The sequence below is a fragment of the Chiloscyllium punctatum genome, chromosome 9 (genome assembly GCF_047496795.1).
Source record: "Chiloscyllium punctatum isolate Juve2018m chromosome 9, sChiPun1.3, whole genome shotgun sequence".
Taxonomy (NCBI): Eukaryota; Metazoa; Chordata; class Chondrichthyes; order Orectolobiformes; family Hemiscylliidae; genus Chiloscyllium; species Chiloscyllium punctatum.
In genome coordinates, this window is record NC_092747.1 from 4355328 (window position 1) to 4369627 (window position 14300).

Here is a 14300-nt window from a genome sequence, read left to right on the forward strand (position 1 = left end):
GGGGGATGTGGGTGGAGGGAGGGAGAAGTGGAGGGAGGGAGGGAGAAGTGGAGGGAACGAGGGAGGGGGACGTGGAGGGAGGGAGAATTGGAGGGACGAAGGGGAAGGATTGGAGGGAGGGTGGGGAAGGATTGGAGGGAGGGTGGGGAAGGATTGGAGGGAGGGTGGGCGAGAATTGGATGAAGGGAGAAGTGGAGAGAGGGAGGGAGAAGTGGAGGGAGGGGCATGAGAGTGGAGGGAGGGAAGGAGATTTGGGTGGAGGGAGGGAGAGGGAAGTGGGTGGAGGGAGGGAGAAGTGGAGGGAACGAGGGAGAGAGAATTGGAGGGAGGGGGAGAATTGGAGGGAGGGTGGGGTGAGAAGTGGAGGGAGGGAGAAGTGGAGGGAGGGAGAAGTGGAGGGCGGGAGGGGGAGGGAGAAGTGGTGGGAGGGAGAAGTGGAGGGACGGGGAGAATTGGAGAGAGGGAGAAGTGTAGGGAGAAGTGGAGGGAGGGAGGGAGAATTGGAGGGCTGGAGTGAGGGAGAAGTGGAGGGGGGGGAACGATTAGAGGGAGGGAGAAGTGGAGGGAGGGAGAGGAGAAGTGGAGGGAGGGAGAGGGGAAGTGGAGGGAAGGAGGGGAAGTGAGTGGAGGAAGGGAGGGGAAGTGAGTGGAGGGAGGGGGGAAGTGAGTGGAGGGAGGGGGGAAGTGAGTGGAGGGAGGGGGGAAGTGAGTGGAGGGAGGGGGGAAGTGAGTGGAGGGAGGGGGGAAGTGTTGGAGGGAGGGAGTGGGAAGTGGGTGGAAGGTGAGAGGGGAAAGTGGGTGGAGGGAGGGAGAAGTGGAAGGAGGGAGGGACAAGTGGAGGGAGAGAGGGAGGGACAAGTGGAGGGAGAGAGGGAGGGAGAAGTGGTGGGAGGGAGGGGATGTGAGTGGAGGGACGGAGGGAGGGGGAAGTGGAGGGAGGGAGGGAGATGTGGAGGGAGGGAGAGAGGGGGAAGTGAGTGAGGGAGGCAGTCGGGAGAAGTGGAGGGAGAGGGAAGTGGAGGGGGTTAGCGAGGAAAGAATGAAGAGAGACTTGAAAAGGCAATGAGGTCGAGGTCAGACGAGATGAGCACATCCACAGAGAGTTGTTGAGGGTCGGGGGGTGATGTTTGTCATTTGGGAAGAGCCATGATCACAGTGGGGGATGGGGAGGGGCAAGGGGAAGGGGGAAGGGTGAGGGGGAAGGTTGAAGGGTGAGGGGGGAGGGGGGAAGGGTGAGGGGGGAAGGGTGAGGGGGGAAGGGTGAGGGGGGAGGGGGAAGGGTGAGGGGGGAGGGGGAAGGGTGAGGGGGGAGGGGGGAGGGGGGAGGGGGAAGGGTGAGGGGGGAGGGGGAAGGGTGAGGGGGGAGGGGGGAAGGGTGAGGGGGGAGGGGGGAAGGGGAGGGGGAAGGGTGAGGGGGGAGGGGGGAAGGGGAGGGGGAAGGGTGAGGGGGGAGGGGGAAGGGTGAGGGGGGAGGGGGAGGGGGAGGGGGAAGGGTGAGGGGGGGAGGGGGAGGGGGAAGGGTGAGGGGGGGAGGGGGAGGGGGAAGGGTGAGGGGGGAGGGGGAGGGGGAAGGGTGAGGGGGGAAGGGTGAGGGGGGAAGGGTGAGGGGGGAAGGGTGAGGGGGGAAGGGGATGGGGAGGGGGGAAGGGGATGGGGAGGGGGGATGGGGAGGGGGGAAGGGGATGGGGAGGGGATGGGGAGGGGGGAAGGGGATGGGGAGGGGGGAAGGGGATGGGGAGGGGGAAGGGGATGGGGAGGGGGAAGGGGATGGGGAGGGGGGAAGGGGATGGGGAGGGGGGAAGGGGATGGGGAGGGGGGAAGGGGATGGGGAGGGGGGATGGGGAGGGGGGAAGGGGATGGGGAGGGGATGGGGAGGGGGGAAGGGGATGGGGAGGGGGGAAGGGGATGGGGAGGGGGGAAGGGGATGGGGAGGGGGGGAGGGGATGGGGAGGGGGGAAGGGGATGGGGAGGGGGGAAGGGGATGGGGAGGGGGGAAGGGGGTGGGGGGGGGGGGTGGGGAGGGGGGAGGGGTTGGGGGGGGGGAGGGGTGGGGGAGGGGGGAGGGGTGGGGGAGGGTGAGGGGGGGAGGGGATGGGGAGGGGGAGGCGGGGGGGGGAGGGTGGGGGGGAGGGGGGGGGGGGGAAGGGGATGGGGAGGGGGAAGGGGATGGGGAGGGGGAAGGGGATGGGGAGGGGCAAGGGTAAGGGGGGAAGGGGAAGGGGATGGGGATGGGGAGGGGGATGGGGAGGGGGAGGGGGAGGGGGAGGGGGGAGGGGGAGGGGGAGGGGGAGGGGGGAGGGGAGGGGGAGGAGGGGGAGGGGGGAGGGGGAGGGGGGGGGAGGGGGGAGGGGGGGAGGGGGGAGGGGGGGGAGGGGGGAGGGGGGGGGAGGGGGGGAGGGGGAGGGGGAGAGGGGATGGGGGAGGGGGAAGGGGAGGGGAAGGGTGAGGGGGGAAGGGTGAGGGGGGAAGGGTGAGGGGGGAAGGGTGAGGGGAAGGGGGAGGGGGAAGGGTGAGGGGGAGAGGGAGGGGGAGAGGGAGAGGGGAAAGGGGCGGGGAGGGGGAAGGAGAAGGGGGGATGTGGAAGGGGAGGGGGAGGGGAAAGGGGGGAGGGGGAGAGAAGGGGAGGGGGGGAAGGGGGAGGGGGGGGAAGGGGGAGGGGGAGGGGAAGGGGAGGAGGCGGGGGATGGGGTGGGGGAAGGGTGTGAGGCGTGGGAGGGGGAGGGGATTTTGTTTTCTCTGCTGCAAGCCCTTGGTTCCGGACACCGTCTTAACCCGCCCGGACACCGGAAGCGCTGCACACGGGCACCGGAATCGGAAGTGGTCCCATTCCAGGTTCGCCGTGTCCCCGCTCCGGGTGCGGGTATTCAGCGGCGGAACCGCTTCCGGCGGCCGCTCAGGTAGGCGGTGTGCCTGGGTCGGGGTATGAGCAGGGACCGGGCGGAGGAGATCGGTCACCCTCACCTCCCCTTCCCCCTCCCCCCTCCCCCTCCCCCCGGCCCGCGTCAGGCTCCGCCCACAAAACCGGCCCCACGTGATGCAGCTTCTCCCTGCAAGCCTGAACCAAATGGGCTGAAGGGTCTCCTCCTGTGCGGTGTCTCCCTGAGGTTGAGGAAGGGTTGCTCTTCCTCATCATCATTGTTGCTGTTGAATCTCTAAGAAGCCATTCAGCCCATCTGAATTCTTCAGGACCACAGCACAGTGTCTGGTTTCCTCTCTACCTTTGCCTCCTATCCTCGACTTTTTTTTGTTTTAGTTAAAAACCATCAGTCCCACATTTTGATCAATTACAATTCGATTCGTTGGATGGATTTACACTCCACTTCAATCCCTTATTTGGAGCAAAGAGTCTTCCCCTCATGAAATGTCCCACTTTATACCATATCCTCCAGTGCTAAACACCTATAGTTTTGTTTTTGTTTATTCATTCATTCATGGAACGTATCTGTTGCTGACAAGATGTATTTGTTTCTGGATTAGTGGTGCTGGAAGAGCACAGCAGTTCAGGCAGCATCCAAATAGCTTCGATTTCGAAGCTACTTGGATGCTGCCTGAACTGCTGTGTTCTTCCAGCATCACTAATCCAGAATCTGGTTTCCAGCATCTGCAGTCATTGTTTTTACCAAGATGTATTTGTTGGCTGTCCCTATGTGTGTTGAACTGAGAAGCTTGCTTCGGTCAATTCAGAGGTAGTCGAGCAGGATTCTGGGAGGTGGAGAAGTCTGGGAGCAGGCAGCATCAGGAGGTGGAGAAGTCAATGTTTCAGGTGCAACCCTTCAGCCGATTCGGAGGGAAAATAAGAATTAACTACATTGCTGCATTCCTGATGAAGGGCTTTTGCCCGAAACGTTGATTTCGCTGCTCGTTGGATGCTGCCTGAACTGCTGTGCTCTTCCAGCACCACTAATCCAGTACATTGCTGCATGTCTGGGCTACCAGGTAAAGATGGCAGATTTCCAATTCTATAGGACATTAGTGAACTAGATGAGTTTTTAAAACATTAATCATCGTTAGAAAAGCTTTTAAATTCCAGAATCATTAACCGTGTACCCTAGAACTCCTGTGAGAATCTAGAGAAGTGAATGCTGGGCCTTTTGCTGAGATATTTGTATTATCGATAGTCACAGGTGAGGTGCCGTAGACTGGAGGTTGGCTAACGTGGTGCCACTGTTTAAGAAGGGTGGTAGGGATTAGACAGGCAACTATAGACCAGTGATCCTGACATCCGTGGTGGACAAGTTGTTGGAGGGAATCCTGAGGGACAGGATGTACATGTATTTGGAAAGGCAAGGACTGATTAGGGATAGTCAACATGGTTTTGTGTATGGGAAATCATGTCTCACAAACTTGATTGAGATTTTTGAAGAGGTGGGACTAGATTGAGTTGGGATATCTAGACGGCATGGACGGGTTGGACCGAAGGGTCTATTTCCATGCTGTACATCTCTATGACTCTATAGCAGAGCAGTAGATGTGACCTATATGGATTTCAGTAAGGCGTTCAACAAGGTTCCCCATGGGAGACTGGTTAGCAAGGTTAGATCTCACAGAATACAGGGAGAACTAGCCATTTGGATACAGAACTGGCTCAAAGGTAGAAGACAGACAGTGGTGGTGGAGGGTTGTTTTTCAGACTGGAGGCCTGTGACCAGTGGAGTGCCACAAGGATCGATGCTGGGTCCTCTAGTTTTCGTCATTTATATAAATGATTTAGATGTGAGAATAAGAAGTACAGTTAGTAAGTTTGCAGATGACACCAAAATTGGAGGTGTAGTGCATAGCGAGGAGGGTTACCTCCTGTTACAACAGGATCTGGACCAGATGGGCCAATGGACTGAGAAGTGGCAGATGGAGTTTAATTCAGATAAATACTAGGTTCTGCATTTTGGGAAAGCAAATCCTAGCAGGACTTACATACTTAATGGTAAGGTCCTGGGGAGTGTTGCTGAACAAAGAGTCCTTGGAATGCAGGTTCATAGCTCCTTGAAAGTGGAGTCGCAGGTAGATAGGATAGTGAAGAAGGCGTTTGGAATGCTTTCCTTTATTGGTCAGAGTATTGAGTACAGGAGTTGGGAGGGCATGTTACGGCTGTACAGGACATTGGTTAGACCACTGTTGGAATATTGCGTGCAATTCTGGTTTCCTTCCTACCGGAAGGATGTTGAGGCTTGAAAGGGTTCAGAAAAGATTGACAAGGATGTTGCCAGGGTTGGAGGATTTGAGCTATCGGGAGAGGCTGAACAGGCTGGGGCTGTTTTCCCTGGAGCATCGGAGGTTGAAGGGTGACCTTATTTACCAAATTGAGGGGCATGGATAGGTATAGTAGACAAAGTCTTTTTCCTGGGATCAGGGGAGTGCAGAGGTTTAGGGTAAGATATAAAGAGACCTAAGAGGCAACGTTTTCACGCAGAGGATGGTACGTGTATGGAATGAGCTGCCAGAGGAAGTGGCGGAGGCTGGTACAATTGCAACATTTTAAAGGCAAATGGATGAGTATATGAATAGGAAGGGTTTGGAGGGATATGGGCCAGGTGCTGGTTGGTGGGACTAGATTGGGTTGGGATATCTGGTCGGCATGGACAGGTTGGACTGAAGGGTCTGTTTCCATGCTGTACATCTCTATGACTCTATAACTAAATTCAAATTTATCCATGTCACATTGGGATTCAAACCAATGTCACAGAACGTTAGCCTGGGATTCTGATGTTTACTTGTCAGTGGCGTTACATGTGCACCACCACTACCTTCCTTAAATAATGAGGAAAATATTTCTCTCTATCTACTGTACCTGGTCCCATTGCCCTTATAGAACTTTGAATGCTGATATTTTAAGAGACTACATGAAGCCTGGTTTGGAGCAAATTAATTGAAAACCTAAAATGCTTTAGAACTCTTGGAGGAGAAACTGCAAAGGTCACAGACTTCCACTTCCTGTCCAAGTGTATAAACATCCACAAAGGAAAGGAAGCACCTCCACTTTCTCTCTTTCTAACTGCCCTTTTATTTTCTGTCTGTTGAGGATGTCAACACTTTTTCCCTCACTCTTTCCCCGAGTGACAGAGTCTTTGTGGTTTAACCTTGATCGACCATGTGTGGATGAAAATGAACTCCAACAACAAGAGAACCAACATCAGGCTTGGGTCAGTGTCTGTGTGTGTATATGCGGATTCGTATGATTTTTTCAACTTCTGTCTCTGACAGTTGTTTTAATTCATGGGATGTGGGCATCGCCAGTTAGACCAGCATTTGTTGCCTATTCCAATTGTCCAGGGGGCAGTTAAGAGTCAACTACATTCTATGGGTCTGGCATCCCATGTAGACGAGATTGGGTAAGGACAGCAGATTTCCTTCTCTGAAGGACATTAGTAAATCCGATGGGGTTTTCCTGACAGTTGACACTGGTTAATGGTCATCATTAGGTGCTTAATTCCAGATTTTTATTGAATTCTTCCATGGTGGGACTTGAACCTGGATCCGCAGAACATGATTTAGGTCTCTGGATTAATAGTCTTGCAATAATACCACTATGCCATTACCTCCCCTCTATTTATATAGCTAGTCTAGAATGTTGATAGTTAGGCATTCTTTGATAATAACACCATTTAATGCCAAGAGGTAATGGTTAGACTTTGCCTTGATGGAGATGGTCATTGTCTGGCACTTAATATTTATCAGACAAAGCCTGGATATTGTCAGGCAATTTCTAGCACTGGGAATGAAAATTTAAGCAGAGAATGCCCTCCGTTTGAAACAGCACTCACACGTTCCAGTACAGAAACAATGGGCCAAAAGGCCACCTCCAACATTACAATTCTGTGATTTTAAACAACTCTTCACATATTGATGTTAGTAGGAGGAAACAATTAAAGTTTAAAGTTGTAACAAATTAAAACTATTACAGTGAAGAATATTTCTCGTTGTGCTATATGTTCCAAACAATGTGAGGGATGAGGGTCAGATGTTGAGGAAACTCAGGTTGTCATGAGTAATGGGGATGAGTGAGCTGCATTTTTAGAGTGTCGGTTTCAGTAGCATGCTGTTCCAAATTTCATTTCTCTCATTCTCATTCTCTCTCTCTCTCACACACACACACATCCTGTACACAGCTGCAGAGTATTGCTGAGAAGAACAATACTTTGGTCCCAATTGGAAAGCCTGCCTCTGAGGTGAGTGTCTGACTGGGTCCTGGCTTTTTGTAATAAACCTTGTTGTTAGATTCGCTGAGATCTCTTTGCGTTATGAGGTTAGGGAAATGCTGGTCAAGAATGGAGCAAAGACTCAGCATAAGGGGTTGGCTGTTTTGGAATGAATTGACGAACATTGCACGGAGGTATGTGAATCTTCTGAATTCTCCACCCCAAGAAACCTGCGATATTCAACTAAATCAGTTAGGATTGTATTCACTGGAGTTTAGAAGAATGAGGGGGAATCTCATAGAAACCTATAAAATTATAACAGCACTAGACAGGGTAAATGCAGGAAGGATATTTCCGATGACCAGTGAGTCCAGAAGCAGGGATCACGGTCTAAGGGGTAGGCCATTTAGGACTGACATGAGGAGAAATGTCTCCACCCAGAGAGTGGGTAGTCTGTGGAATTGTCTGCTACAGAAAGCGGTCAAGGTCAAAACATTGTGTGATTTAAAGGAGTTAGATATTGCACTTGGGATGAAAGGGATCAAGGGACATGGAAGAAAAGCAGGAACAAGTTATTGAATTGGATGATCAGCCATGGTCAAAATGAATGGCAAAATAGTCTTGAAGGGCCGAATGGCTACTCCTGTACTTTTTTTTTCTATTTCTATCAATAAATTTCTGATCTCAAAGGAAATTAAGGGATACAGAGACTGGGCAAGAAAGCAGAGTTGATGTCAGGGCTTGGGCTGGATCGTATTTAATGGCAGACCAGGTTTGAGGAATCAAGGGAACAATGCCTGTTCACATTCATTATGTTTTTAGGACATTGGTTAGTTCAGTCGGTTAGACAGCTGGCTTACAATGCAGAGTGATGCCAACAGCATGGGTTCAATTCCTGCACTGGTTGAGGTTCCATGAAGGATTCTCCTTGTCAAACTCTCCCTTCACCTGAAGCATAATGACTGTCAGATTGTACACCATCGGCTGTCTGTCTCTAAAAAGGTAGCAGCCATATGGTCTGGTAAGACAATGGTGACTTCATCTCATGAGAGGGAGTTCAACAGAGTTTTGGCAATACGGCAAAGTATTTTTGGAAACAATTGTATTTGAAGTTTAAGTGGTGATCTAATTAAGATGCTTAAAGGGCTGCATTGAAATTTTTTCATCATTCATTCATGTGATTTACACATCACTGGATGGGTCAGCATTTATTGCCCATCCATAGTTGCCTTTGAGAAGATGGTGGTGAGCTGCCTTCTTGAGCTGCTGCAGTCCACATGATGTAGATAGACCCACAACGCTGTTAGGGTGGGCGGTTGGTGGAATGGTTCCTAAGATCTTGAAGAAATGGCAATATATTTCCAAGTCAGGATGGTGAACAACCGGTATCCTTCTGACAAATAGAACTGAAGGTTTCAAAACTGAGATTGTTGGATGTTTCTTGGATGAAGATCATGATAGTTATAAAACCGAGCTGGGAGAATGGAGTTAAAATACAGATCAATTGTGATTTAAGTGAAGTGAAACAGGTTCAAGGCCTGTAGACCATATACCATAGGAGCAGCCCTTTTGAGTCTGCTTCTTCATTCATGACTGATCTGATAATCCTCAACTCCATTTCCCTGCCTTTTCCCCATAGCCCTTGATTTGCTTCCTGATTAACAATTTCTCTATTTCAGCCTTGAATATACTTAATGACCCAGCCTCTGCGATAAAGGATTCCATAGATTTACCACCTTCTGAGACAAGAAATTCGTCCCCATCTCTGTCGTAAATATGTGCTCCCTTTGTTTGGAATGATGCCTTCTGGTCCTAGACTTTCCCAATGGGGAAGCAACTTTTCCAAATCTACCCTGTCAAACCTAAGATGTTTCAATAAGGCCACCTCGCATTTTTCTATATTCCAATGAGTACAGACCCAGCCTACTCAACCTCTCCTCATAAGACTGAACCTCTATACGTAGTAGCAACTGAGTGAACCTTCTCTGGACTGCCTCCAATGGCAGCATATCTTTCCTGAGATAAGGGGCTTTACACTGTTCATAGTATTCCAACTGTGGTCTGACTAGTGCTTTGTACAAAATCTCCGTATTTTTATCTTCCATTCACTTTGAAGTAAAAGCCAACATTCCACTTGCCTTCTCTATTACCCACTGTACTTGGATGCTAGCTTTTCGTGATTGGTGGAGAAGGAGTCCCAAATCCCTCAGTGTTTCAGTTTTCTGCAGTTTTTCTCCATTTAAATAATATTCATGCCCAACGTGAAATATAATTAGGGTATATAGAATATCTTCCGTATATATCTGGGATTTTTCAATTAAATATTTAAATGTGTGGTGTGCAATGAGGAAGTGTCGTCAGTCTGTTTTGTGTTTGATGCCTCACAGCAGAACTATGATGATGAGGAAGAGGAGGATGATGAGGATGATGAGGACAGTGAAGAGGACTCTGAGGAAGATGAAGACATGCAGGACATGGATGAGATGAATGATTACAACGAATCTCCAGATGATGGAGAGATAAATGAGGTGAGTGGGGTAACGGCCAGAGGAATGGGTGCTGGAGCACAGCAGGGTGGGATCCCCATCTGTTCTAGTACAGAATCACTTGTACCCCATTGGGGAAATAGTTTATTTACAGGGCTGCTATGTTATATTTGTCACAAGTGAGTCAACTGTTGAAATGAGGAGGGGGTTTGGTAATGAGAATTGCACAAGCTTAAAGAAACACAACACTGCGTTTTGTTTGTGAGGCCTAGATAACCTCAACATTCACCCCTGGCTCCAGTTCCCAGCTGAACTGTAAAAAGGTACTCTCTGCTTGTGTTAATGACTGCCCTTGTTCTTAGCTATTTCAGTCAGGAGATCTGCTGTCATGGTCTATCAAATTTGTCTGTTTTTCACTATCACTATCCATCCACTTCTCGCATCCAGTGTCAACAGTCTGTAAGTGCTCTGCGAGTCATTCAACTACACCTTTCTGCCCCACTCCCAACTCCAATGGGTTTGTTTTTCTTTATTCAGGGAATGAGGGCATCACTCGCTAGGCCAGTATTTCTTGTCCATCCCTAGTTGCCCCTTGAGAAGGTGGTGGTGAGCTGCCTTCTTCAATTGCTGCAATCTGTATGTTGTTGGGGTAGACTCTCAATGCTGTTAGGGAGGGAGTTCTAGGATTTTGACCGAATAAAACAGGTTATATATTTCCAAGTCCGGATTGTGAGTGGCTTGGAGGGGAACTTGGAGTGGGTGGTGTTCCCATATATCTGCTGCTCTTGTCCCTCTAGATGGAAATAGTGGTGGGTGTGGATGGTGTTAACTAAGGAGACTTGGTGAGTTTACTGCAGGGCAGAGCATCTCTATTCATTGTTATGTTGAGATCTGGCAATAACTCACTGAACCTCTTAGTCATAGTCATAGAGAGGTACAGCACAGAAACAGACCCTTCAGTCCCAACTCATCCATACTGACCAGATATCCCAACCCAATCTTGTCCTACCTACCAGCACCCGAACCGTATCCCTCCAAACCCTTCCTATTCATATACCCATCCAGATGCCGTTTAAATGTTGCAATTGTACCAGCCTCCACCACATCCTCTGGCAGCTCATTTCATACACGCACCACCCTCTGTGTGAAAAAGTTGCTCTTAAGTCTCTTTTATATCTTTCCCCACTCACCCTAAACCTATGCCCTCTAATTCAGGACTCCCCAACCCCAGGGAAAAGACTTTGTCTATTTATCTTATCCATGCCCCTCAAGATTTTATAAACCTCTAAGGTCACTCCTCAGCCTCCGATGCTCCAGGGAAAACAGCCCCAGCCTGTTCAGCCTCTCCCTATAGCTCAAATCTTCCAACCCTGGCAACATCCTTGTAAATCTTTTCTGAACCCTTTCAAGTTTCACAACATCCTTCCGATAGAAAGGAGACCAGAATTGCATGCAATATTCCAAAAGTGGCCTAACCAACGTCCTGTACAACTGCAACATGACCTCCCAACTCCTACACTTGAGGCTCTGACCATTAAAGGAAAGTATACCAAACACCACCTTCACTATCCTATCTACATGCTTCTCTACTTTCAAGGAGCTATGAATCTGCACTCCACGGTCTTTTTGTTCAGCAACACTGTCTAGGACCTTACCTTTAAGTGTATAAGTCTTGTTCCTTGCAGATCGACATGGAAGGTGCAGAGCAGGATCAGGACCAGTGGATGATCTAAAAGGCCTTCAACTGCGCTCTTCAAATCCAGGCATTGACTTCAGTTTATTTTCCAACTTTGATGCTGGGACCAAGAGACATGAGTGGAAAAAGACCAGTCCAGTCACAAATACTTGCACCCTTCTCCTCCATCCTCCACTCCCAGCCCTAACCTTGACTCCTGCATATCCCTTAGGTTTCTCCAAATGGCTAATGATCGCTCTCTTCCAGACTAAACGGGAAGCCATTCAGCCCCTTGGGTTTGGTCATAGCTGTTCTGTCTCTCCTCCACATGCTTAGGTTCTACAACCCTCGAAGATGTGATTCCTTGGCCTGGTGAAATCAACTTCCATCTTGAGGTTTCAGTTGACTATCTCCCTCCTTTCCTCAGACAAAAAGTTCTGGATTTACACCGCCTATTCCCACGCCAGTGAAATGATGTTTGTGGAATTTGTGGAATCAATTATCCAGTGGGATGTTGCCATCCTGTCTTATGGTTTGTAGAATCAAAGGGGTTTTTGGAGCAGGTCTCTCTGAGATCCCAACCTCAGCCCAAAGGTCAAGGACCTAAGCTGAGACCAGGTACAATTTGTGTGACATGCAGCCCAAATGCTCCATGCTGCTCTTCATCACACCTTTTTGAACTTCAACTTTCAGCACACCCTTCCCTCCCTCCACTTCTCCTTCAGCTCTTTTAATTTACCTTCAATGCATCTCAGCTGTTCACCATTGAACCACTGTTTGCCGTGGCAAGTTCCACATTCTCACCAGGAAACTGATTCTCCTCCAAAGACAGGACTGAAAGCAACCTTGCTCTGTTCATTGCAGTTTTCTATTTACTGCCTCTATTGAACAATTCCTTGAGGATATTTCTGGTGAACTTTTAAAATAAAATGTTTTCTTTTGAAATCTCACTGGTCCTCCCTGTGTGTTTATTTTGTAATTATCTTTAGCCTCAGTTTGAAACACTCTCAGGACAGGTTCTGGTACTAAGACTGGCTCTAATGTAACAAGGGCTATGTCAGGTTCCAACCGATCGATTGTGATAGGGAACTCTCTAGTCAGAGGCATAGACAGACATTTCTGCGGCTGATAGCGAGAAATCCGAATGGTGTGTTGCCTCCCTGGTGCCAGAATCACGGATATTCCTGACAGAGTGCAGAATATTCTCAACAGGAAGAGGAACCAGCAGGGGGTCGTTCTACACATTGGAACTAATGACATAGAATCTTGTCCTTTTCTCTTTCTGAGAGAAGAAGATAGAGATCAGTCTGAGACTGGTGCTCTTGTGAAAAGGAGCAAGTCAAACAGGGCAGGCAGGAACAAAGCAGAGAACGAGTTTGGATTGATAAATTAAACTGCATTTATTTCAATGCAACAGGCCTAACAGGGAAGGTAGGTAAACCTAGGGCATGATTGCAAACTTGGGACTGGGATATCAAAGCAATTACAGAGACACAGCTCAGGGATGGACAAAGAGAAAGTGAGGACTGCAAATGCTGGAGATCAGAGTTGAGAGTGTGGTGCTGGAAAAGCACAGCAGGTCAGGCAGCATCCGAGGAGCAGCAGAATTGACGTTTTGGGCATAAGCTCTTCATCAGGAGGGCTTATGCCCGAAAGGTTGATTCTCCTGCTCCTCGTATGGTGCCAGACCTGCTGTGCTTTTGCAGCATCACGCTCTGGGATGGACAAGACTGGTAAGGAGGATATTTCTAGGAATACATCCAGGGAAGGTATTAGGTGGAACTGAGAAATAAGGAAGGGATGATCACCTTGTTGGGATTGCACTTGGACCCCAGTAGGAAGTTGAGACACAAATTTGTAAAGAGATCTCTGTTATATTAAGAATAATAGGGTGGTTACGGTAGAGGATTTTAACTTTCCAAACGTAGATTGGGACTGCCATAGTGTTAAGGACTCAGATGGAGAGGAATTTGTTCAGTATCTACAAGAAACTTTTCTCATTCAGTATGTGGATGTACCTACTAGAGAAGGTGCAAAACCTGACCTACTCTTGGGAAATAAGGCAGGCCAGGTGACTGAGGTGTTGGTGGGGGAGCATTTTGGGACGAGTGACCATAATTCTACTAGTATTAAAATAATGATGGAAAAGGATCTAAAAGTTAAAGTACTAAATTGGAGGAAGGCCAATTTTGATGGTGTTAGGCAAGAACTTTGAAAAGTTGAATGGAGGCGGTAGTTTGCAGGTACAGGGATGGCTGGAAAATTGGAAACCTTCAAAACTGAGGTAACAAGAGTCCAGAGACAGTATATTCCTGTTAGGGTGAGAGGAAAGGCTGGTAGGTGTAGGGAATGCTGGATGACTAAAGAAATTGAGGTTTTGGTCAAGAAAAAGAAGGAAGCATATGTCAGCTGTAGACAGTAGAGATCAAGTGAATCCATAAAAGAGTATAAAGGCAGGAGGAGTATACTTAATAGGGAAATCAGGAGGGCAAAAAGGGGACATGAGATGGCTTTGGCAAATAGGGTTAAGGAGAATCAAAAGGGATTCTAACAATACATTAAGGACAAAAGAGTAACTAGGGAGTGAATACAGATCCTTAAAGATGAGCTCCCTCTACACTGTCCCCATCAAACACTCCCAGGACAGGGATAGCATGGGATTAGATACAGAGTAAACCTTCCTCTATACTATCTCCATCAACTACTCACAATACAGGGTTAGATGCAAAGTAAAGCTCCCTCTACACTGTCTCCATCAAACACTCCCAGGACAGGGACAGCATAGGGATAGATCCAGTTTTTCCCTGGACTGTTTCTAGCTCTGTTATGTTGTATTCTGTTTTTCAGTGAGATTAACAGTTTAGTTCCAGATAACTGTCATCTTGGATTCAGTCCTATAACTGGCTTCACCTTTCACCCAGATTCATCTCATGCCTTTATTTTAGCAGAGAGAGAGAGAGAGAGAGAGAGAATTGGGTTGAGCTTGTGACTGTGGACCTGATGTAT

At 49.0% G+C, this 14300-nt stretch overlaps 1 protein-coding gene across 2 annotated transcripts; it reads left to right on the top strand.

Moving 5' to 3' along the window:
* Positions 1 to 2732: 2732 nt before the first annotated feature.
* anapc15 (anaphase promoting complex subunit 15) lies at positions 2733 to 12244 on the top strand. Of its 2 annotated transcripts, none has more exons than XM_072576749.1 (5): positions 2733 to 2897; positions 6017 to 6137; positions 7104 to 7163; positions 9521 to 9661; positions 11305 to 12244. In XM_072576749.1, exons 2-5 carry the CDS (start codon positions 6018 to 6020, stop codon positions 11350 to 11352), a joined length of 369 nt encoding a protein of 122 aa, XP_072432850.1. In that variant the 5' UTR covers positions 2733 to 2897; position 6017; the 3' UTR covers positions 11353 to 12244. The 2 variants fall into 2 exon arrangements, with proteins under 2 accessions (XP_072432850.1, XP_072432851.1); XM_072576750.1 differs by having other exon boundaries at positions 9524 to 9661.
* The last annotated feature ends 2056 nt before the right edge of the window (positions 12245 to 14300 follow it).